At 31.7% G+C, this 22,915-nt stretch overlaps 2 protein-coding genes across 2 annotated transcripts; one reads left to right on the forward strand and one right to left on the reverse strand.

Annotated features, from left to right (window-relative positions):
• The first annotated feature begins 10,213 nt into the window (after positions 1 to 10,213).
• On the forward strand, positions 10,214 to 11,289 carry LOC137815859 (uncharacterized). Its single transcript, XM_068618970.1, has 3 exons — positions 10,214 to 10,243; positions 10,442 to 10,543; positions 10,615 to 11,289. The coding sequence occupies exons 1-3, from the start codon at positions 10,214 to 10,216 to the stop codon at positions 11,287 to 11,289; spliced, it is 807 nt and encodes a 268-aa protein (XP_068475071.1).
• Positions 11,290 to 11,413: 124 nt separating this feature from the next.
• Positions 11,414 to 22,638, reverse strand: LOC137815860 (protein MAIN-LIKE 1-like). Its single transcript, XM_068618972.1, has 4 exons — positions 22,500 to 22,638; positions 12,954 to 13,057; positions 11,652 to 12,863; positions 11,414 to 11,578 (listed from the first exon to the last, which is right to left on the reverse strand). Exons 1-4 carry the CDS (start codon positions 22,636 to 22,638, stop codon positions 11,414 to 11,416), a joined length of 1,620 nt encoding a protein of 539 aa, XP_068475073.1.
• Between the last annotated feature and the right edge of the window lie 277 nt (positions 22,639 to 22,915).

The following is a 22,915-nucleotide window of genomic DNA, read 5'->3' on the forward strand; positions in this document are numbered from 1 at the left end:
TGGTTTTGGAAAAGCTTTTTAAAGTTTTCTTAAATGGTTTAATTTAGTACAAAAATAAATATGTTTTATTGAGAGGCAATCGGTTTATTTTGTCTCTGTTAAAGGCTTTTCGAAATTCTGTTAGGGCACCAAAGGTACAGCTCAGTCTGTTATTTCAGTTAAGCTGAGCTGACAGCTTTATCATCTTTTAACCTGTTGTTTTTAGAATCAATATGTTGTTTTGTAAACTGCTCTGTAACTGTTTTTTTAAAAGTGGTTAGAAATTGTTCTCCATAAAATAAAATGTCCTTCTCACGTGAAGGGATGCTGAACAATCACAGTTTTGACAGAGATACAACATTTCGTGTGTGAAAAAGAGAAATGAAAAGGTTTTTCAAAGGTTTCTCAAAAGAGAAATACATGTGAGCTTGTTCTTGAAGAACCTTGTGCTGGTTGAAGGTGATGGTACTGTTTTGGAGCAAATAGAACAACTGGTTTATGTTCTTACAACACAATTTCAGGTGTAATCTTTTCCTTATTCATTCTTGTTATAGGTTTAAGGGTTAGTCACTCCAAATAGGGTTTCTTGGAGTGCAAGGTATGCTAGAATAGTGTTTTTCAGCCTTGGTTGTTGAAGTTCTTGAAGAGTTCAAGAACTGTTGTGTGTGTGTAATTGATTGTATCTGTTTTTAGTGGATTCCACCTTGGAGTAAGGTGAACTGGACGTAGCTCTTGATGAGTGAACCAGTATAAAAATTCTCCGGTGTTTCTCTTCTCATCCCTGCACTTAATTCTGTGATTTTACATAATCTGTCAAGAAAGGAATCTGTTCTATTAAAACTAAATCTGTTAATTCTGGACCTGGTTAAATCTATTGTTCTTGCTTGTTAATCAATCTTCTAAATATAAATCTAGTTGTTGTATAAATCTGTAATATGGCAAAAGGGTGAACTGTTTTTTCTTGACTGAACTGTGACATGTGTTCATTAATCTAGATAATTTGTATTAGGTAAAATTGATTAATCTTGTGCTACAAATTGGAACATTATAAGCTGTGAAAGTTAATAGATTTGTTTCTGTTATTTCTACTGGTTGATCTAAATTGTGTTGATCAAGTTTTGTTTGTGCTGAATTCATTTGTAAAAACAATCTGTTTCAAATAAAATCAATCTGTTCTTTTCACCTCTGTTACACTGTAAATTAGCCTCTTATGCGAAAATTTGATAAGCTCAATTCACCCCTCCCCTCTTGAACTTAGACATTGTTTAACTCTAACAGTATGTTCATAAATTGAGTGATATTGACTGTTGTTTTCAGTGTATATTCATTATATGTTCATAGCAGACCTTTTAGTTTAAATGGGAATCCATGTGTTAATAAGTGGGGACCCATGACAAGGTTTATGCATGTTATTTTTATTCATACTGGTTATTGGGATTCTGCATTTGTCAATTCATCATGTGTATGAAAGCACCTCAGGTGTGTGAAAGGCATGTTGTGTGTGGTCATAGGAACCTCTGTACTGTAAGTGGAGATCCATTTGTAAATAAATGGGGACCCATGAAAAGGTTTGCATGTTCATTTCTTTGCATGCTGGTTTTTAGGAATCTGAACTTGGTAGAGCAGGATGTGTTTCAATGGACGTAGTTGTAAGATATGAACTTGAACTGGGTGGGTAAAGTCATGTTGTGGTGGTCATAGGAACCTCTGTACTGTAAGTGGGAACCCATGTGTTAATAAGTGAGGAGCCTTGACTAGGCTTTTGCATGATCATTTTTTTATCTTGGTTTTTGATCATGTGTGTGAATGGACATACTTCAAAGCTATGTGGTGCTCATAGGAACCTGAATTGGTTGAGTGAAGGCATGTGGTGCTCATAGGAACCCTTGAAGTGTAACTGGGGACCCGTGTGTTAATATGTGGGGATCCATGACAAGGTTTGTGCATGGTCATGGGGAAGTTCAAATAAAGCATATTTGTGAAGCCTGTGCTGTATTTGGGTTAATGAATGGTTGGATAATATGTTACAAGGGCACAGGGGAGGGGACTAATATTATTTCTTGACCAACCTAATTGTCATTCATTTCAATGCAATTGATTGGAAGAAATTATAAATGGTTGTATTTTGAACATATCCTGCACATCATTCAATTCAATTCCCAACATACAGCTAACTGCTGCAATAATGGTTTTTAGATAACAGTGTATTCAAACAAAGAAGACATGAAATTCATTTGTAAGTTAAACTTACACCACAATAATTATATTCAATACATATATAAATGTATCCCATGTAAGGATTTTACAGCAGTTAAGAGTTGTGATGCAGCAAAAATCATAAAGTTCTACACTGAAATCCCATATGAACCCTCACAACAACAAAAAAAACAAATGGAAACATTAAGTTGAAGGATGACATGACAATGCATAAAGTTTTACACAGGTCCCAACTTAAAATCAAAGGGGTCCCACATACATTCATACACCACAACTGAAGTTACTCTTGCACTATCCAATTCACTAACCTCTATTAATGTCACTGCAATCCCATCTGAACCCTTACAACAACAAAAAAAAAACAAATGGAAACATTAAGTCGGTGGATGACATGACAGTGCATAAAGTTTTAGAAATGTCCCCACTTAAAATCAAAGGGGTCTCCACATATATTCACACACCAAAACTGAAGATAGTCTTGCACTATCCAATTGATTAACCTCTATTGAGCTCAATAGAGTCTCATCTGAACCCTCACAACACCAAAAAAAAGAACTTGCAAACATTAAGTTGGAGGATGACATGATAGTTCATAAAGTTCTACACAAGTCCTCACTTAAAATCAAAGGGGTTCCCACATACATTCACACACCAGAAGTGGAGCTAGTCTTGCACTATCCAATTCCGTAACCTCCAATGAGCTAACTGGAGTCCCATCTGAACCCTCACAACACCAAAAAAAATAACTTGCAAACATTAAGTTGGAGGATGACATGACAGTGCATAAAGTTCTACACAAGTCCCCACTTAAAATCAAAGGGGTCCCCACATCACAAGTCTGGACTGTTGAATAGCATAACATGGATTCAACTCAATTGACCACATTCACTACAAACTTTAACAAAGACATCTCAACAATACACAACAATCACAAATATAGCTGCAAAGCTGACCAAGTCAATAATCAATTCTAAATGAATAACAAAATAAATCCACTCACACATTGATAGTTTCCACAATAAATTAATCTGAACAAAAATATTTGTTACAAGAATTTCATAACAACATAAATTGTACAATACCACAAATTACAATTGTTTGAACAATGTTAATAAACCATACATCAACTAACTTAAAACTACAAAAACCTAAAAACATATCCATTAATTAACTACTTAAGCATAAGTTTTTGGGTTTTTTCGCTTCTGTTTCCAAAGCAACAGTCTTGAAATGTTTCCTGGGTTCACGTTCCATTTTAGGAAAGATGTTGACTTCTTCATTTGGCCAATCTTCATTTCCATGTAAATCTTTCTCTTCATCTATATCTTGATGTCTACCTTCTAGCTTTTTGAAGTATGTGTGATCCACATTGCAAAAACTCCTTCATAGGTCCCCACATAAATACAAAGGGGTCCCCACTTAGCTAGACAAAAAACATTGCAAACATTCACATTAAATTCAAAACCAGCAACTCATAACACACAAAAAAAGTTGAAAACCAATCCCAAAATCACAGATCAAAAACGGTAAACAATGAAATCCAAATCAATTAAAACATCAAAACTCAAAATCCAAATCAACAAACAAAGAAATGCAGTTACACTACACTGAACGCTACACAACGGAAATCAAACCAAAAGCAAAACAATCAAACAAATAGCCATGTACAAAACGAACTAAAATACATATCTGATTCAAAATTCCACTCTTCAACCGAAACCCTAATGGCAACGCACCTTAATGAAGCTTCCTTCTCCCTTCACTAGTCGTCGCACACTTGATTACCGCCCAATCCAAAAACCCTAAACCGCCACGCCCAATCCATAACCCCACCAATAGAAAACACACACAAATTTGAACCTGTTTTTTCGCAATGAAGAGCCTCAAACGCAACGTTGTCACTTCGCAATCCACAACCCTACCTTTTAAACGCACAAATCAATGGAAGAAGAAACCCTTTTTTCACACACACTCCCTCTCCCTTTCAGAAACCCTTTTCTTGAACGCACATTCCAAATGTTATAATTTGGTTTTTTTTTCAACTCAGCAAGTGGAACCCACACACTCTTTCTTTAATATTAAAAATACCATGTCAGGTGGATGTATTCTGTAGCAACCTCAATAGTGGTGTCAAAATATCGGTACCCTATATAAAAAGCTCTGCGTGCATGGGTTATATAAAAAGCACTCTGCCCCTGAAACCAAATGAAGCATAACTTGATACATAAAAATCAATATTTTATCACCATGAACTAGGGGTGGCACAGCGAGCCAGCCCGCCCCGCACTGGCCCGCCCCGCGCTTGACCCGCAAAAATGCGGGATGGGTTGGCCCGCCCCGCAAAGTTATTGTGGGCTAGAATTCCCGACCCGTCCGCATAAGAGCTGGCCCACGGGTTTGCGGGCTAGCCCGCACAGCCCGCCCCGCTTTGCCATCCCTACCATGGACCTTGGTTAAGAAAAACTTCACGAACCTTGTATGCCTTTTCAGAGAATATGCTTTTGCATGCATGGGTCATCTAAAAAGTATTGTGCCCATTAAACCATATAAAACATAACATAATACATAAATACATATTTTAATATATCAATTATCTTTTCAGTTTCTAATGAATAATTTAAGTTATAATAAAATTATTTTAAGTGTTTAACTATCACTGCACTCTTTTGAGAGAAAAAAATACGAGACATTTTAAATTACCTGTAAACAGTGATTACTAATTTGAATATATTTGATTGACTGAATTCAAACAACATTATTTATATAATTTTAAACATTCAAACATGGAACCATAAAAAGTCTTCAGTTTAGGATTTTCTGAAACTCCCCTGCACTTATCTTCGTCCACCAAATGTCACAGGAACATGTGAGTTGGAAATATCAAATGTATTTCTCCAAAACTCCATCAGCATTCAAATTTGAATATAAAATAATATAAGATACAAAGATATAAATTTTGGATAAGTGATGGGTTGTTTTTAGGGATTTTTTGTATTAAATAAATTAAATATTTAGTATAAAATAAAATGAAAATGTTTAGTATAACCTTTTGGTGATGCCCATGATCCAACCCAAGTAACATTTTCAGTGTTAATTAGGTATAGTATATTCTTTTCTTTAAACAAAACTAAATCCAACCACATTTAATAAAATATCTGATTAGAACTTGAAAAATAGGTATCACTTGATTTACTCTAATAACTAATATATAAATGGAAGATTTTATTTAACTATATATTTTTACACTAGTTTATCATTATTTACATAATTTATATTTTATAAAATAATAAACAAACTTAAAATTTCCTTAAAATTTATGATGATTTGTTTCTTCATTTCAAATATTATATATATATATATATTAAACATTGTACAATAAAAAAATTTAAATACTAATACATTCAAATGAAGCATTGTGATACATTCAAATGGGGATAAATTTGGAAATAAGGGATGTTGACATGGCTTTCCCTCTACATCTCTTCATTTTGAGGGGAGAGGATATTTATTGTCCATAGGTATATCCTCTCCTTCTCTTCCCCATACAACCCTAGATCCAAATAACTGATATTTCCTCACTTTTTTGCTTGTGAACAATACATCCATAGAAGCAAACATGGGGTAAGTGTACGGGGTTGACTCCAAATCACACATGATGCCCTCCAAAAAAGGAGAAGGGGAACCAATTGTTGATTAAAATGCATTGAGGGTTGTACTTTGCTACAACCCCTTGGTCATTCTACACGTCAATCTTCTCCTATTATCATGCACCTGCATAAATAGAAACTAACACCCTACCCATAACAAAACAAAGTGTCAACATAATTCCAATCAAGCAAAAATGGGGCCCCCCTACCAGGTTCTTTTCTTTGTAATGGATTTCAAACAGGTCATAGGTTTCATACACCATTGAGAGTAGGTAAAGTCTGTTACTCTTCCCTTACAACTAACCCATGTCCAAACCTTTAGATGTGTCATTGCATTACAGTGATTAATCGAGGCCTCCCCAATCCATTGGTTACACATACTCTATACGAACCAAGTTACCCTAAAAAATAGGTGATTGTTTGTCTCCTCTTCAACCCCGCACATTACACACAAATTACTTTCTGAGACTAATCATTTCCCCCCAAGTTATCCCTTGTTGCTAGTTTACTTTGTAACACCCACCAAGTTACAGCTTGCACTGAGGGTAACGCCTTGATCTTCCAAAAAATATTCGTACACGGATCAATCTTCACCACTCAATTCATTCCCGAGGATCCTATATGTGGATTTAACCGTATACACTAACGCATCTTCTTCCCTCCAGACCCATTTGTCCTTACCTTCCTTATTCACTTTCTTACCCTCCAACGGTTCCAACAATTGATGTACCTAACTCATTTCCCATTCGAACAAATTCCTCCTTCACTCTAACATCCAAGTCCACGAATTATTATTCCAATTCCCTACTTGGTATAAGTTTGTCTATTTACAAGAAATAGAAAACAATCTTGGAATTTAACTTTAAGTGCCTTCATTCTCAACCCACTTGTCTTCCCATAACATTATATTATTCCCATCTTCAATCTCCTAAGTGACTTTGTCCTTAGAAGTAAACCCCCACTCCTTTAGTATCCAAACTCTTTTTAAGTCCCTCCACCAGAGAGATTCCTTATTTCCTATTACTCTTTAAGTCTTTCCACCTTCCATACTTGGAGTCTAATATTTCTCTCCACATACCTGCCTTCACTGTTTTTAACCGCCAAATCCAATTTCCTAACAAAGCATTGTTGAACAACCTAATGTTTATAACCCCTAAATCGTCTTCCTCTATAGAGTCACACATATTTTCCCATGAAATCCATGCTATATTCCTCTCTCTCCCCCCTATCCCCACAAGAATTGTCTTTGTATTTTCTTGACTGTATTCATCACTGACACAAGCATCTTAAAGAAGGACAAGTAAAATAAAGGGATAGAGGTTATAATAGATTTAAGCATACATATCATTCCTGCCATTGATAAAAACTTTTCCATCCACCTATCCAATATTTTCCTAATCTTTCCTATCACGCCTAGTCAAGTTTCATAAACAAGCATTTTTCTTTCTTTCTCTCAACCTCCTCTAAAATCTCATTTGTGATTAGGATACTATCCAGAAGGTCCCTCCCCTCTAAGAAGATTGACTACCTATGATCTATTACTTTACTAAGCACTATTTTCAATCTTATAGAACCTTAGTCACAATTTTATATATGCAGTCAACCAGAAAGAGAGAAATGAGTCTAAATTCATTTAAATGTTGAAGATTATTTACCTTGGCACTAAAGATATAAAGGAAACATTTGATCCCTTAGGCCATCTCCAATTTTCTGTGAATTTGTGTATTACTCTAACAATATCCTCCTTTATACCTCCAACTGAATCTTATAAAATCAAAACTATATCCATATGGTCCTGGGTTTTTAAAAGTTTCGTTAGCTATTCCTATATTAGTGTCGTTTACTGTGTGCTCCGTGACTCCAAATATAACTCCTTTTCCGCACCTAGTTTTCCTTCACCAATTTGTTTCAATTAATAACATTCTAATTCTGATGATAGCTTATCTATATAATCCATTCATGAGTTTCCATCCAAAACCTTGCTACCCTAGTCATCATCGCACTTCCAAAAACATAAATATATGTATGTTTGAAGCTTATAGGTATGGAGTTATGAAATATTTATGTGTATTAATAACCATAGATTTTTAGTAACCTACCTGCCTTTAGATTATCTTTCTTCGTAAATGGAGTTGGTATCTCATGTACAAATTTTCTATTTTTTTAACTAAAAATAAAATTAAATATGTTTTTTATTATTTTCACGTGAAATTTGTTTTGTTTAAACGTTTAACCTAATTACTACTTGTGATAAGAAAACTATTACAATAAATTATTATTATTTTTTATGTTAAAATATTTTATGTTAATTATTATAAATTTTATAATATTATAAAATATTTGTTTGTTAGGTAAAAAAAAAAACAGTGATAATATTCATTGTAATATTTTTTTTACTATAAATATGTAAGAGATTTAAAATTTAGATGAAGAATAGAGTGATTAAAAATATATTTAAACTTAAAAATAATGATGACGAAACTCCTTATTAAAAAAAATCTTTACTTATATGTGCAAGTACATGTTCGGTTCTGATAAGATATCTTGGATATTAAAACATGATACTTCTATTCTATTTCAAATCTGTTAATTATACGAAGTCATATTTTCACTAAAAAAATAATTTTAATTATAATAGCATTTTTATAGCTTTCAATAGCAATATATTCTTATTATGATAATAAAATCACGTCTCCAAATATTTAAACAGATATATATCTAATCTTCAAATTTAAAATTATTAAAGTAAAAAGTCTACAAAATAGCAATCCGAGAATTTGATACCTCAGGTCTTGGTACTAATAACATATTTAAACGTTCTTATATGATATTATAATTTATTTTTACAATATTTATAATTATTTTTAAAATTAATAAGTAATATTTTTATTATAATTTGACTTTTTATATGTTACTAAATCCACAATTTTAATTTCATTTTTTTCTGTAATTTTAGTCAAAATTAATTTTAAAATTATCTAAAATTTTAGTCTTTAAATATTTGTGCGTAATTTTGATTTTTAGTTTTTAATTATCCATAATTTTAATCAACTTTTTATCTTAAAAAATATATTGATATCATAGTATATTTGATAGCAAATCTCTGGAGCACTTATTCTTGAGTATCATGTATTTTGTCCCATTTCACCTAGTAATAATGTCAAAATAACAACAGAAAACTACATAAAATTAAACTGAAAATTGAATAATATTACGTATAATTAAAATTAAGGGATTAGAAGGACCGAATTTAGAAAAAAAAATCTAATTTGAGGACTAATATTGTTGGAAAAAATTTAAGAATCAAAATTATAAAATTTGTAAAATATAGGTACCAAAATTACATTAAACCTAAAAAAGTATATCATTGAAATAAAAGCAACGTGTTATTAAATAATGTTACGAATTTTACAAAATAATATTTAGAACAATAATTGTAACAAAATATTAAAACTACAAAAGTTTATTAAAACCTCTTTTGTTCCCTTTAATTACACTTATTTGATAGAATAAAATTGTATCAATCTGAAGTTCGTATTGTTATTCTGTTTTATTTTCCAAATTAAATTAAACGCAACATAAAAGTCATAGGTAATTGCTTCCTGCACCATATCACTGCACCCAATCACAAGGAAAAAACCGAAAATATCCTTAAAAAAATGGAGTGTATATAAAATTTTATTCCGGAACACAATAATCTTTTTTGGATAAATTTTTTTGAAATGTATTATTTTCAGTTCTGGATTTTTTTATTCGGAATGGAATTTTAATTTATTTTTTTTTGGATTTTTATATCCAAAACACAAAAATCTCTTCCGGATTTATTTTTTCGGAATGCATTATTTTTAATTTTGGATTTCCATTTCCGGAATAAAAGGTATTTTTGGAATTTTTGAAATTATGTTGGGTGCAGGTTCAAAAGTGTTGGGTGCAGGGAGCATTTGCCAAAGTCATATACTATCTTGGGTCTCATTTAATTACGTCTCTCACAATGGAGGCAATTGCTTCCTACACCCGATCAATTGTGACTGGCACCCGACATATTTTTAAAAAACCTACAATGCCCTTGTCTTCTTCACTTATGAAAACATTGAATGGTGAGGAAGAGGAAGTTCATGGATGTGTGAAGCTTTACTTTGAGCTGCAAAAGAGGAGGTTACATTCATTGTTGTGCACGGACATTCAATGTAAGCTTCGTTTGCCAAGTTAATGAGGTAAGTCATCCATTTTTGGGCATTTTCGTTCAATTTCTGATTTTTGTTCGAGCTCAGCTGGTCTCGGATATCGAAATCCGGAAATCTGTTTTTTTGCTTACGGATATTATTATCCGAAAGTCAAAATTTTCAATACAGATATTAATATCCGGAACTATGGCTCGTTGCTTCCGGACGCTGATATCCGTAGTTCATCATTGCCTTACGGATAAAAATATCCGGAACTAGTTTATGCAATCTGGATATATATATCCGGAAGCTAACTGTTGATATTTTTTTGGTTATGGATTTATTTATCCGGAAGCTAAGTGTTCATTTTTTTGCAACAGCCGAATGGATACAACAGAGTCATACATGGGAGTTTTAGGGGAGATTGATGTGTAGGATGGATTAGATGATGTTGATCTAGAGCAGTCAATAAGTTATAACGCATTAGATAATGAACACAGGGTACATGAATGTAGTGAGGCATTTTCTACAAATGAGGTATGGTCAATGTTGGGTTGTGAATGTTTTTTTTTATGAATTATTTTTAAATTTGGCATATGTTATTGTAGGTATTTCGTGATCGAGATGAGCTGTTAGAGTGGGTGAGAAGTGTTGGCTATAGTTATGGGTTTGTCATTGTTATATTAAGGTCAGATACATGGACGGGCCAACGAGAAAGGATGACCTATGTATTGTTAGGTTGTGAGAGAGGAGGTAAATACAGACGGTATAAAAAAGAAGTAGATGTCAGTCGAACTGGAAGTAGGAAGTGTGAGTGTCCTTTCAGATTGCGAGGCAAACCAATCAAAGGTGGTCAAGGGTGGATGGTTGAATTAATTTGTGGTTCTCACAATCATGACTTGGCAGAGACAATGGTGGGTCATCCGTATGCTGGAAGGTTAAGTATAGAGAAAAAGGTTATGGTTGAGGATATGAGTAAAACTTCGATGAAGCCAAGAAATATTTTACTAACCATGAAAGAGAGAAATGAGAAGAATGTGACAACGATTAAGAAGGTTTATAATGCAATCACTGTTCACCGAAGATCACAACGAGGTCACAAAACAGAAATGCAACAACTGATGTTGTTACTGGAGCGAGACAGGTACATGCATTGGTGTAGGTGTGATGAGGTCTCTAATATTGTGCAAGATATATTTTGGACACACCCAGATTCAGTAAATGTCTACGGATGTCAATGTCCGGAAGTGAGTGAGGTGTCTACTAAAACAGAAGTAACATGAAGCAAAAACCGATAAGGTTCAATTATAAAATCCATATTGAAACATATAGATAAGGTTCAAATACATTGTCATGGATAAAAATATTACATAAAAAGAAATCCTAATACATTATCCTAATACATTGTCAATCATTACGTACATGTCTCCTGACATAAACAGCTCTTTCATTAGTCGCTCTTTGTGCTAACATAATGGTTGCTTGTATGCCTTCCCAAACAGGGCTGCCCTCCACGACATCGCCATGATCAAGTAATGGTTGCAATGTCTTTGTAATTCTACGATAAATACCCTACAAGCATGAATGACATACTATTAGAAAAAAAATAATACAAATTAATACGTTAACAAGGTTAGAAGCATACCAGAGCTGGATGTGACTCCTCAGGATGACTTGACACTGCTTCGTGATCACGTGCATCTGAGGGTACCGGTACAGGACGATCATCCTCATCCGTATTAATCACATATGGATGTGATACAGATCTAAACCAAGCCATGTACTCTTGAATGCAAGCGTCAGGATGAGGTGCTATGGCATAGTCATTTATGACATAATCATTGAAATATAACCATCGACGGTCCATTTCATTTGTATCTGGATGACCATGTCCAAATACAGATGGGTTGCGAGGGATGATCTGTGTATAGCCATAATGACGCAGAACACGTTCTGGCATGTGCAACTGTGTCCAATTTCCAAGCCTCAAATAACCACAAAATAAGGAAATCCACTCGAATGGACGTTCTTCCCTATGCTCGTTGTATGGACAAAACCGAATTGAAGCTGGTGTCAATGTATCCAACTTTGATCGAACAACAACAATTGAAGTACCTTTTCCAGCATCATACAACCTACACCGAGGTTGGTCTTCAGAATACAATGCTTGCATACGTCTCATCCCTATAGACGGGAAGTGCTCATAAATCCACCCCTGCAGCAATGTCGCATAACCAGCTAGTTGCTTAGTGTTTGCATAACTACAATCTCCTAGCTGCTCATACATGTGAGTTAGGGCAGCTGCTACCCAAGAATATCCCCTGGTAAGCCTCAAATCAACAAAAAATCCAAGATAAAAGACACTGACTGATGTAGCACTCTTGTCCGCAAAAATAGTGCAACCGACAAGGTAAAGTAAGTATGCTCTGGCAGCCACAGTCCACTGCCTCCTTGAGCATGCGTCTTCATACACATCTCTTAGCCAACTCAAGCGCACATGAGCTCCCCGGCAGTGTCTTGTTTCTTCAAATGCAAGTGTACGATCAACACGGAGGGATTCTACCAATAAATCATTCGCCGAATCTGAATCTAAGGTTTCCTGCGTGTAAAAATGACCGACAATGGGTAAATGCAACAAATTTGACACATCATCAAGAGTGATGGTCATCTCCCCAACCGGTAAGTGAAAACGGTTTGTCTCTGCATGCCACCTCTCTACAAAAGCACACAACAGTCCTCGGTCTAAACTCTCATAACTAGCATGAAGCAAACCACCTAAGCCAGACAATTCTACAGCAGCTTGTATGCGTTCATGAGGTTCTCCTAACTTATTTATCTTCCTCCCATGTGAAACCACCTTCAACTCACCACGATCTTACAATAATCAACATATATCATCAATAAATAAATACATACTAAATTCAAAAAATTATCTTTCATTACTTACCAAACCATTCCACAACTGTCTGGCTACATGATGTTCATAATTAACGAGTAAGGACTTATCCAATGGCCCTCCTGGATAGCCTTCATCATCCACTTCAACTTCTTCTTGTTCAATATAATCTTCAAAGTGTTCATTTAGAATTGACGTACTTGGCCACCCCGTTTTCTTTTCACCGATGCAGTTGGTCGCACACGGTCCAAATTAGAACTTCCTCCACCTCTAGTCCTCACCATCTAACATTCAATCCAACATATATAAAAATTTATAACACATATAGTATAAAAGAACCTATAAATTAATCCATACAAGCAAAACAACAACACTAATACGGATATTAATATCCGCAGAACAACAACAAATTTCAGATAAAAATATCCGCAACACATAACTCTATTACGGATAAAAATATCCGCAAGTCAAAACTATATTCCAGATAAAAATATCTGTAAGTCACAACTCACTTACGGATAAAAATATCCACAACTCAAAACTCACTTACGGATAAAAATATCCGCAAGTCACAACTCACTTACGGATAAAAATATCCGCAAGTCACAACCTCACTTATGGATAAAAAAATTCGACAGCATGTCGTACCTTTGACTTCAGAAGCTCTGCTGCTCTGCCTGTGATAATGAAGGTCACGATGGTTGTAGAAGAATGGAGAAGAAGGTGGCTCACGGTGATTGGACAACAAGGTTGCTCACGGTGGCTGGACAACACGGTGGCTGCGGCACTGCTTCACGCACAATGGAATGGAAGAAGAGAAGAATAGGGTTGGTGCAGGAAATTGGGTGCATATCATAATTATACTATTCTGAAATTCATTAAGGGTATATTTGTCTTTTACTAATAGGTGATTGGGTGCCAGTTAAAATATGTTGGGTGCAAGGAGAATGTGCCCGCAATGGATAACAGCTCAAAAAGACTTTACCATTATTTCTTCTTTGGGTCGAAGACAGTAACCATGTAATGAAGCTTTCTTCTTCCTGCACCCTAATAATTTCTAACAGTACATCTATAAATTTTTAAAATGATCATTTTATCTTTCATTAAAATAATTTCTGGATTACATGTTTTGGAAACCTTCCAGAATAAGTTTTTAAAAATTTTAAAATAATTTTGGAATAGAATTTTCAAAACAATTTTTAAATAGAATTTCTGAAATAAACTTTCTCAAACACATAAATATATTTTAGAATAAAATGAGCTTTTTAAAACACATATGATACTTTTTAAAATGAGTTTTCCACAACGTATTATCCAGTATTTAAAATACATTCTGAAACAACTTTCCAAAACATACTGATAGCTTTCGAAACAAGTGCAGTGAACAATGGAGGTGCTGTAATGGAGGTACAATTAGTAATAATGGTAGTGCAAAAAATAAAAGCCTGTAATGGATTGGTACAAAACCAAATTGGCCCAAGAAGTTAAGTCCTTTAACATGGCTGCTTCTTCCTGCACTTTCATACATTCTTGCGGCACCCTGTCAAACGTTAAATACCTTTTTATTCTTTAATAAATAAATAAATTAACCTTTAAAATTTCACACACCTTTTTCAACCTTTTTCTTCTTCCATTTTATCTCACCCCACCACCCCTAAGGACCTCCACTTTTTTCTTCATTGGTTTGTCACATTGGAGTATTTCTCATTTTTTTCATTTTTAAAAAACATTTCGGATTACATCATCTCTTAAATATATTTTTATTTGTAAGCCTTTTTTGAATTTAAGATTAAGTCGTGGATTATGTAATATGGATATATTTTAGATTATTTCTTTCAGAAATTAATCTCATAAAGAAAAGACTTTCTGATTATATAATCTTAAAGTTAATTCGAATTATAAATTACATTACACGACAAATTTCATATATTTTAACTTATTTCATATATTTTAACTTTTTTATATAAATTTTTTTTTGAAATATAAAAATTTATGGGATGACAAAGAAGGTACGGAGGTGAAGAAAGAAGCCGCCTGTTAACATATGTACAATCCGGCCTATTAAGAGTAGAGTACTAGTTACAATGAATTAAATTTACCCTTTATTTTTTTTGCTTATTTTAGTTTTAGTTGGGGGTATCAATGAATAAAATTAGTCATTGAAACTAAAATCACTACTTGATACTTATAATTACTTTTTTAATTGATTTTGCACTGTTATATTAAAAAATTTAGTGGCATCAAATTTTATTATTTGTTTACATCCTATTTTTTAAAAATATATTTGCTGTTAAAATATATTGTATTATTAGGGTGTTTGATTTCATAACATATAACAAAAACATGTTTATGAGGATATTTTTCTTAAAAGGTTTTAAGGTGAACTTAACAAAAGTAGAATAAGAATAATAAGCCCAAAGTAAAAAGTAAAGGTAAATCTTAGTTTTAAGAAAATGTAATCCTGCACTTTCTGGTAGGGATTGGGTTATGTTTTTCTACACTTGGGCTTGCCAACCTATGTGCTCACAAATTGGTCTTATTTTCTTGAGAAATTATAGAAAAACTCGCCTAAAAAATACTCAAATAATTTTATTTATACAGAAAATGATTTTTGTATACATATATATATATATACATGTATATATATATATATGAAGCATTAACGAGTATTATTTATTGCATATTTGAACTTTTAAGGATAGACTTAGAAGTTGGAGCATTAGGCTACAAAGCCTTGGGTTGTTTTTTCTTTTCTTTCTCTTTTTTTAAAAAGAGCAACCAATGGTTCTTTTTTCCCCTTTTTAACAATAAAATAGTTTTCTGGCCAGTTAAAGATCGAAATAATGGGTCACGTGTCTTCAAAATGGGTTACCCTCTTTGTCATTTGAACAAAATAAAAACTTTGCACTTGTCATTTAAGAAAATAACAACTAAACTAGTTTGGCTATTGCTTCTTCCACCATACAATTGGGACCTACACCCAATCACGAAAAAATTAAATTACCTTCCATCATTTTAAAATTAAAATTAGGTTTTGGTTTTCCTTCTTCTACTTCTCTATTTCTGTGTACTCTTCATGGTTGAGTTTCTCATTTTTTTTTCTGGATCTATTGTATTTGGCTAATTATTTATACTTGTGTGTTATGATTTATGGTTTTTTTTAATAGTTTTTGGCATTCATTTCAGACACATTTCGTCGTTTGTAGAAGAATAAGATTTACTTTTTTAATTTATGGATTTAGAATTTCAGAATGTATGCTTGGATTATACTTTTCAGAATAAACATCAATTCATTATGGTGTGACCTTTTAAGAATAAATTTATGTTGATTTCAGAAAGTATAATCCAACAATACATTTCAAAATCTAAGTTTGGAAGTTAAGAACCATGACTCTAATTCCATCTTAAATTCAAATTTTGGCAATACTCTGAAATTCTAAATTCAATGAATATATTTCATATTAGTAATGTTGATTAAAATAAATGCTTGTTATTTTTATAAATATAAAGCCTTAAACTTTTTGGCTTGTGATTAACCAACTACCATTATGTGATTATTGATGGCTACCTTTGATCATTATCTTGAACAATTGTCATATTACATTCACTCTCTTTTGCAATCACTTATGGTAATTGAAATTAGTATTTTTTAATAAACGGGTTACAATTAGGTAATATGTTGCTTCATATCACCATAAATTTATTTAATATTTGGTTCTTTTATGTTATAAAAAATAATTTATCTTTTTTATATCTTTCTGAAAAAACTTATAAAATAAGTATTTGAAAGAGTCTTATCATAAGCAATGGTAGAGAGAGGGGAATGCTTCCACCAACTTCTTCTCTAACTTTATGCTTGAAAAAGTGGGTCCAACATGATACAAAAACAAGCAACAATATTCAAGATAAAGTTGGTCTTAATAGTAAGTGGTTTGTGACACTAATCTATGTTCTCACTTTCAGGATTCCAAAATTATTATTTTCCAAAATAATGCCACACAATGTCACCTTTGACATACTATTATTTCCCAATATTAATATTCTAAAAAACATTTTCATATTTTCTTTATTCTCTTTAGTGTCGAAAACACAAGCCTTAATGTGTTTGTGTATCTGAATTTGTATCTCACTATTTTATTCAGTTTAAATACAATTATTTTAACATCTTTTTATTGTTTGACATATTAATTTTATATTTTTAATACAAATTTATTTGATAATTTATTTATGTTTACATTGTTGTGTTTAGATTTGAGATATTAATTAAGAGATTTAAATTTAGGATTAAAAAAATTGAAATCAATGTGAGGGGTGAGAGAGAATTATTTTAACAATGATTTAATACAAGAAAATAAATAAAATAGTATTACATATAATAAAGAGTATATTGGAAAGTAAAATGTGAAGAAATGAATTTCTTTTATATATAGTTATATTATAAATAAGAAGTAGAATATTGTTTTTCTATGTCCTATGATAATTTTTTTATAAAAATTAATAATTATTTTTTATAAAAAACAATTAAATAAATATTTAAAGCTTGCAATTTTATTGTATAAATTAAGAAATCATGTTCGAGATTTAAAATTGTCTATCTCTAAATTAGTTGACATATAAAAATTTAAATGTATAAAAATTATAATTTTATTGTCTAACTGTCATAAAAATTATTTATTTTATTGGTGAAAAATATTTCTGGCTCCAATAGAAATATAATATAACAAATGTTTTAGTTACTATTACTTTATTTTAGAAACTATTTTTTTCAGTCTCAAAATGAAATAAGATTAACAACTGTTTATTTTGTTTCTAATACCACTATAATTAAATAATAAATTTTCAGTCTCTACAATCTCATTTTAAATACAGATTCTTTTATCCAAAGTAAGAAAATTAATTATATTCTACTTTTTTTTAGTTCTTTTGAACACCAAATAATCGATCTCCGTTTAAAATATTTTTTCAGCATAAATAAATGTAACTAAAATTCTTTTTATTAAATATAAATATTAGTAAATAATTTACAATTTTATCCATTAATTAATACTTTATTGCTCTTTATTGTGGATCTCTCTCTTAATCTTCTCGTTTTTATCTCTTAGTTACTCTCAAATATCTACCAAATTTTCATGATTTTCTCCTGAATCGTGCGACTCTAAACATTTTTCATGAGTATCATTTTTTTATTCTCGAATAGCATTTTGTGGTATAATTTTGATTATCATTCCCCTCTCTTCTTTATAATGTTATAAAATTTTGTTCATAAATAAACGGTTTTCGATTAATTTCTAGACATCGGAAAAATAATTAATTATGCAAAGGATTGATCTGATTTTGTAAATTACGAATCGTGATTGATTGATAACAGGTTTATTTATCTTCTATTCTGTTGTAGTTGCTACTGCTTAAGCATTCTCCTTACATTATGAGTTTCCTTGTTACTTTCATGGATTATTAGGTATTTGTATAAAGTGTAATAATATATATTTATATAAAATTTAAAGTAAATTTAATTATACTAATTAAAGTCTGTAAATGTGCGTAAGAAAAATATACATAATCATCTCTACACTACAAGAAAATCATGAAATAAAAATCAATTTCAAAGACAAAAAATAATTAGTTGATATAATGACTAAGTTATAGACAAAATTTTAGTTTCTAAATTAGTTTATATATCAATTTAGAAACTATTTAACAATAATAGAAACTAATTTAGAATTTTTTTTTTTAGTTTTTAAAATATCTCTAATTTAGTAACTAATTATTTTGTGTTTCTAAAATTAATTTCTATTTCATGATTTTCTTGTATAGTTGTTTGTGTTTTATGAGGAATTTGAAATAATCTGTTTTTATATTTATATAGTTATTTAAAAGCTACTATGCAAATTTATAGGTAAACAATATTCTATTTTTAAAAATACTTTAATCTTATTTCTAATTCAATTGAAGTCTTTTTTTATTGCACTGTATTTTAGATATTAAGTGAAAATAATAATTATTATTACAAGTTGATCTTGTAAGATTTAATTAAAGTTAAGTTATTTTTTAATATAATATCAAAGTTTATTATAACGAAATTTGTTAAGTTTATTGTCTCATCAGTTATCAAATTGTTATTAAATTATTAATAAATATATAGTTTCAGGTTCAATATGTATAAACTTTTGTATAAATTTAATGTATTAAAAATCTTCCATTCATATAAATAAAATCAATTTAAAAATATATAAATAAAACAATATTTCTATTAGTTTTGTGAGATTAACTTTTTAATAAGGGAAAAACCTAGAACTCTGGAAGTTGTAGAACCCAGTTGTAGCAGTTAAATATGTATAAGAAAAGTAATGATTATTCTAGAGGCAAAATGCTAGAAAGCTGTAAACAACAACAACAAAAAGGCCATTAACCAACATTATTTTCTATGAGCAGCTTATTACTGGACATCTAAGAAATCAATGGACTTCATTTTCTCCAAATCATACTGCAACACGACAACATTATCTTCTATACTTTTATATTATATTTGTGTCCCTAAATCCACGTTATTCTCCAATTAGTAGCTAACCCCTTTTTCTATTTCTCAAGATACTAACAATCTAAGCTTCCTATTTTTATACTAGAGATGATGATTGAAATGTTGATTACAGATATGCTGATGTTACTTCACACTCATAAATAGATCCAAACAAACTATATCTGCTTCTTCATTTAATCTCTCTGCAACACAAAAACCAATTCAAGGAAGAGTTCTATTCTATTTATGATTTTGCACCACACTGTTCCAGAACTTAAGACGGTGCTGATGTAACCTATTATTCTATCAATATGGTTATATATTATATATTATATATTTAGTATTTAGAGAAGGATTTAGTGACATGTTTTCCAGTCCCTAAATTATTTTCTATATAATTAATTATCGATATTATTTTTAAACTAATCTTAATATCAGTCTATATATCCGAGATTTTTCTTGTCATTAAATTTGTTTTCATAACATTATAATTATTATAAACTAAATTACAAAAAACATTCTTAAAAAAAATTACAAACAACATTCTAAAAAAAATTACAAAAAAATTCTTAAAAAAAATCTTTAGAGATGTTGGACCTTTTTCAACAAATAAACTAAGTCAAGTAATAATTTGTCTTGAAAGGACGGATGTCAAATTGAAAAATTGTTTAAAATCTTAATTGAAACGTTCACTAACTATACAAATATATTTTTTTAGCGTATAAATTAAATAAAAATAAAATAAATTGTTAAGATAATTCAATTGAGAAGATTGAGAATGAGGTTAATCATTCTCACTCGTGTGTATGTTAGATTCCTCGTATATAACATTATTAAGATTGTCTCCTAAATATTGATTCCTCACAATCTTATAAGAACATTCTTATCATTAAGAACAAATGTTATAAAGCAATTAACATTTCAAATCTATTCCTAGCATTCTAATATATCAAACATTATCATTTAAGTCAGATCCTCATAAGTATTTTCCAGTCAAATATAAGAATCAAGTTCATGAATAAAAATTCAAGTTTTAAGCACAAAATACAAGATCCAATAATCAAGTTAATGAATGTTCAACCTTTAAGCACATAATACAATAATCAACTTCATGAATTAAAAATTCAAGCTTTAAATATAAAATGAAAATACCAATATTAAAGAGGAACATGAATTCATATATAATTACCACCAAAATACATCAGAGAGTTTTGAACAAATTACTCTCAATCCTAAAGGAAAAATAGCCACACATGGTGGTCATTACATGCACCAAAGCCAAAGAAAAAGATCCTAAATGTTTCTCATTGTCTGCCTCTTTTAGGGTTTCCTTCCTTTGGTTCTCCTTCCGGATCACACCTTTCTCTTTGCCTTATGTCTTTATTTAACCTAATTGGATTTGACCTAACTGACATCTCTCTCAAAGCGAGGAATAAAAATAGAAATCCCTGTGGAGCAACCTCTAATCCTTTACTATATATTTCCTTAAATCCTTGAAAATAACACAAATTTTGGGATTAAATAATTCCATTAATCTCATAACTTCAAAATATATTACTAGATTCAAATTTCTCAAATTAAGGTTGAATTATAACTTTATCAACAATTAAAATCCATAAGTGCCTAACATTTTTTTGCATAAAATCTCACTAAATTATGACACTTATCAAAGATTTCACATTGAGTAGAGATAAAAATATTTCATAGTATATGAGTGGTTGGAAACCTTATAAGTGTTTTTATAAAGTTGAGTTAAGCTTAAAATTCACTTCCTAATAAAAAATACAATTTTGTTTCCACTGTTTCTCTTAATTTCAATTTTAATTTGTATATTTAAAAATGTTGGTTTTGTTTAAGTTGGCTAGGACATTCGTTTTTTTTATCGGCAATAAAAAATAAATATGAACCACTTTAGGGGTGATTAAACCCTTATACATGAACTCAATCATAACCTCTCTCACTAGACTTACTCTCATGTCTGCCTATACAAAACTCTCCTAGTTAACCATAAGGAAGACATTTGGGGCAAACAATCATACAACTTAAATGAATACATCATGAGATCATCCTCATACAAACCAACAGATCTATGCACCAATCAGAAAAGGAAAAATGCGCAGACTGTGACTTGGATGTAACCCATGACCAAGCCTTTAATTGAACCAAAGCAAAAGTTTCCAGTACATTTACTACTCCCCCATTAAAGATTACCATGTTGCTATGCTTCCAAATCTCGTTGACTATTGTCATCCAAATAACTCCCCAAACCTCATTCACCGAAGCAGGTGAATTGCTCATCCTAAACTGGGAAAAATTTAACAATGGGATGTTGTGAAACACACTATGCACGCCCAACCATGCACAATAATGGTTCCACAATAACCAAGCAACTTTGCACTCAAAGAACAAATAGGTTCTAGTCTCCTCCTCGACCCCACAAAGACTACACGTGGAGCTTGCAACTGTGATCTCGCGCCTTTTCAGGTTAGCCTTAGTACCTAACATGTTTTCCAACACCCTCTAAGCCGTAACTAAAGTAGTAGGTACAACTTTACTCCTCCAAAAAATTTTAAGCACCGTCCCATTCTCCCCTACTCCATCCCCCTTAGACGGAGGTATGCCGATTTAACCATATACCCGAGCTCCTCTCCTTCCTTCCACGCTCACCTGTCCTCCTTATCCAAGTCGAAATTCACACCTTGGACTTCCAGAAAAATTCGTTCGGTTATTTGCTTCTCCCATTCAAATATATTCCTTCTCCAAACGAAATTTCAGACCCATTTTCCGTTGTTCCATCCCCCGAATGCTGCCATCGCAAAAGCTTTTGACACACTTAGGAAATACAACCTCGGGCAAACCATATTCAAGGCCCTCTCCCCACCCAATTATCTTCCCAGAATAAAACTTCCTTCCCAATTTCCACCTTCCAGATAAAGGCTTCTTTGAAATTCTGGCCCCAACCCTCTAAGCTCTAGACCTCCCTCAAATCTTTCCACCAAAGAGAGTCCTTGTTGTCTTCCCCTCCCTCTCTAAGACTTCTCCACCCCCATACTTGGAATCAATAATCTCCTACCACAAACCACCCTTGTCTGACCCCAACCGCCATACCCATTTACCAAGTAACGGCAAATTGAAAGTCCTTAAGTCTATAATTCCAAGACCCTCGTCCTTCTGAGCTGCACACCTTTTTCCAGGAGGTCCAATCGATCTTTCTTTCATCGAATCCCCACCCCCATAGGAAATTCCTTTGGATTTTCACGAGCTCGTTTGCCACCACCATCGACATTTTGAATAAAGATAAGTAAAACAACGGAATAATAGAAAATGTTGACTATTCATGATGACTTAATTAGTTAAGTTTATACAAGATTATCATCCTCTCGTCTCAGTAATAGTTTAGTTGTGATATAGATTATTATATTCATTATCAATTTTAGACAACAAAGGAAGAAAAATGTGTTAGATAGCTTGAGAGAGACTAAAAATAACTAAAACC

Source organism: Phaseolus vulgaris, chromosome 1 (assembly GCF_000499845.2).
Source record: "Phaseolus vulgaris cultivar G19833 chromosome 1, P. vulgaris v2.0, whole genome shotgun sequence".
In the NCBI taxonomy this organism is placed as follows: Eukaryota; Viridiplantae; Streptophyta; class Magnoliopsida; order Fabales; family Fabaceae; genus Phaseolus; species Phaseolus vulgaris.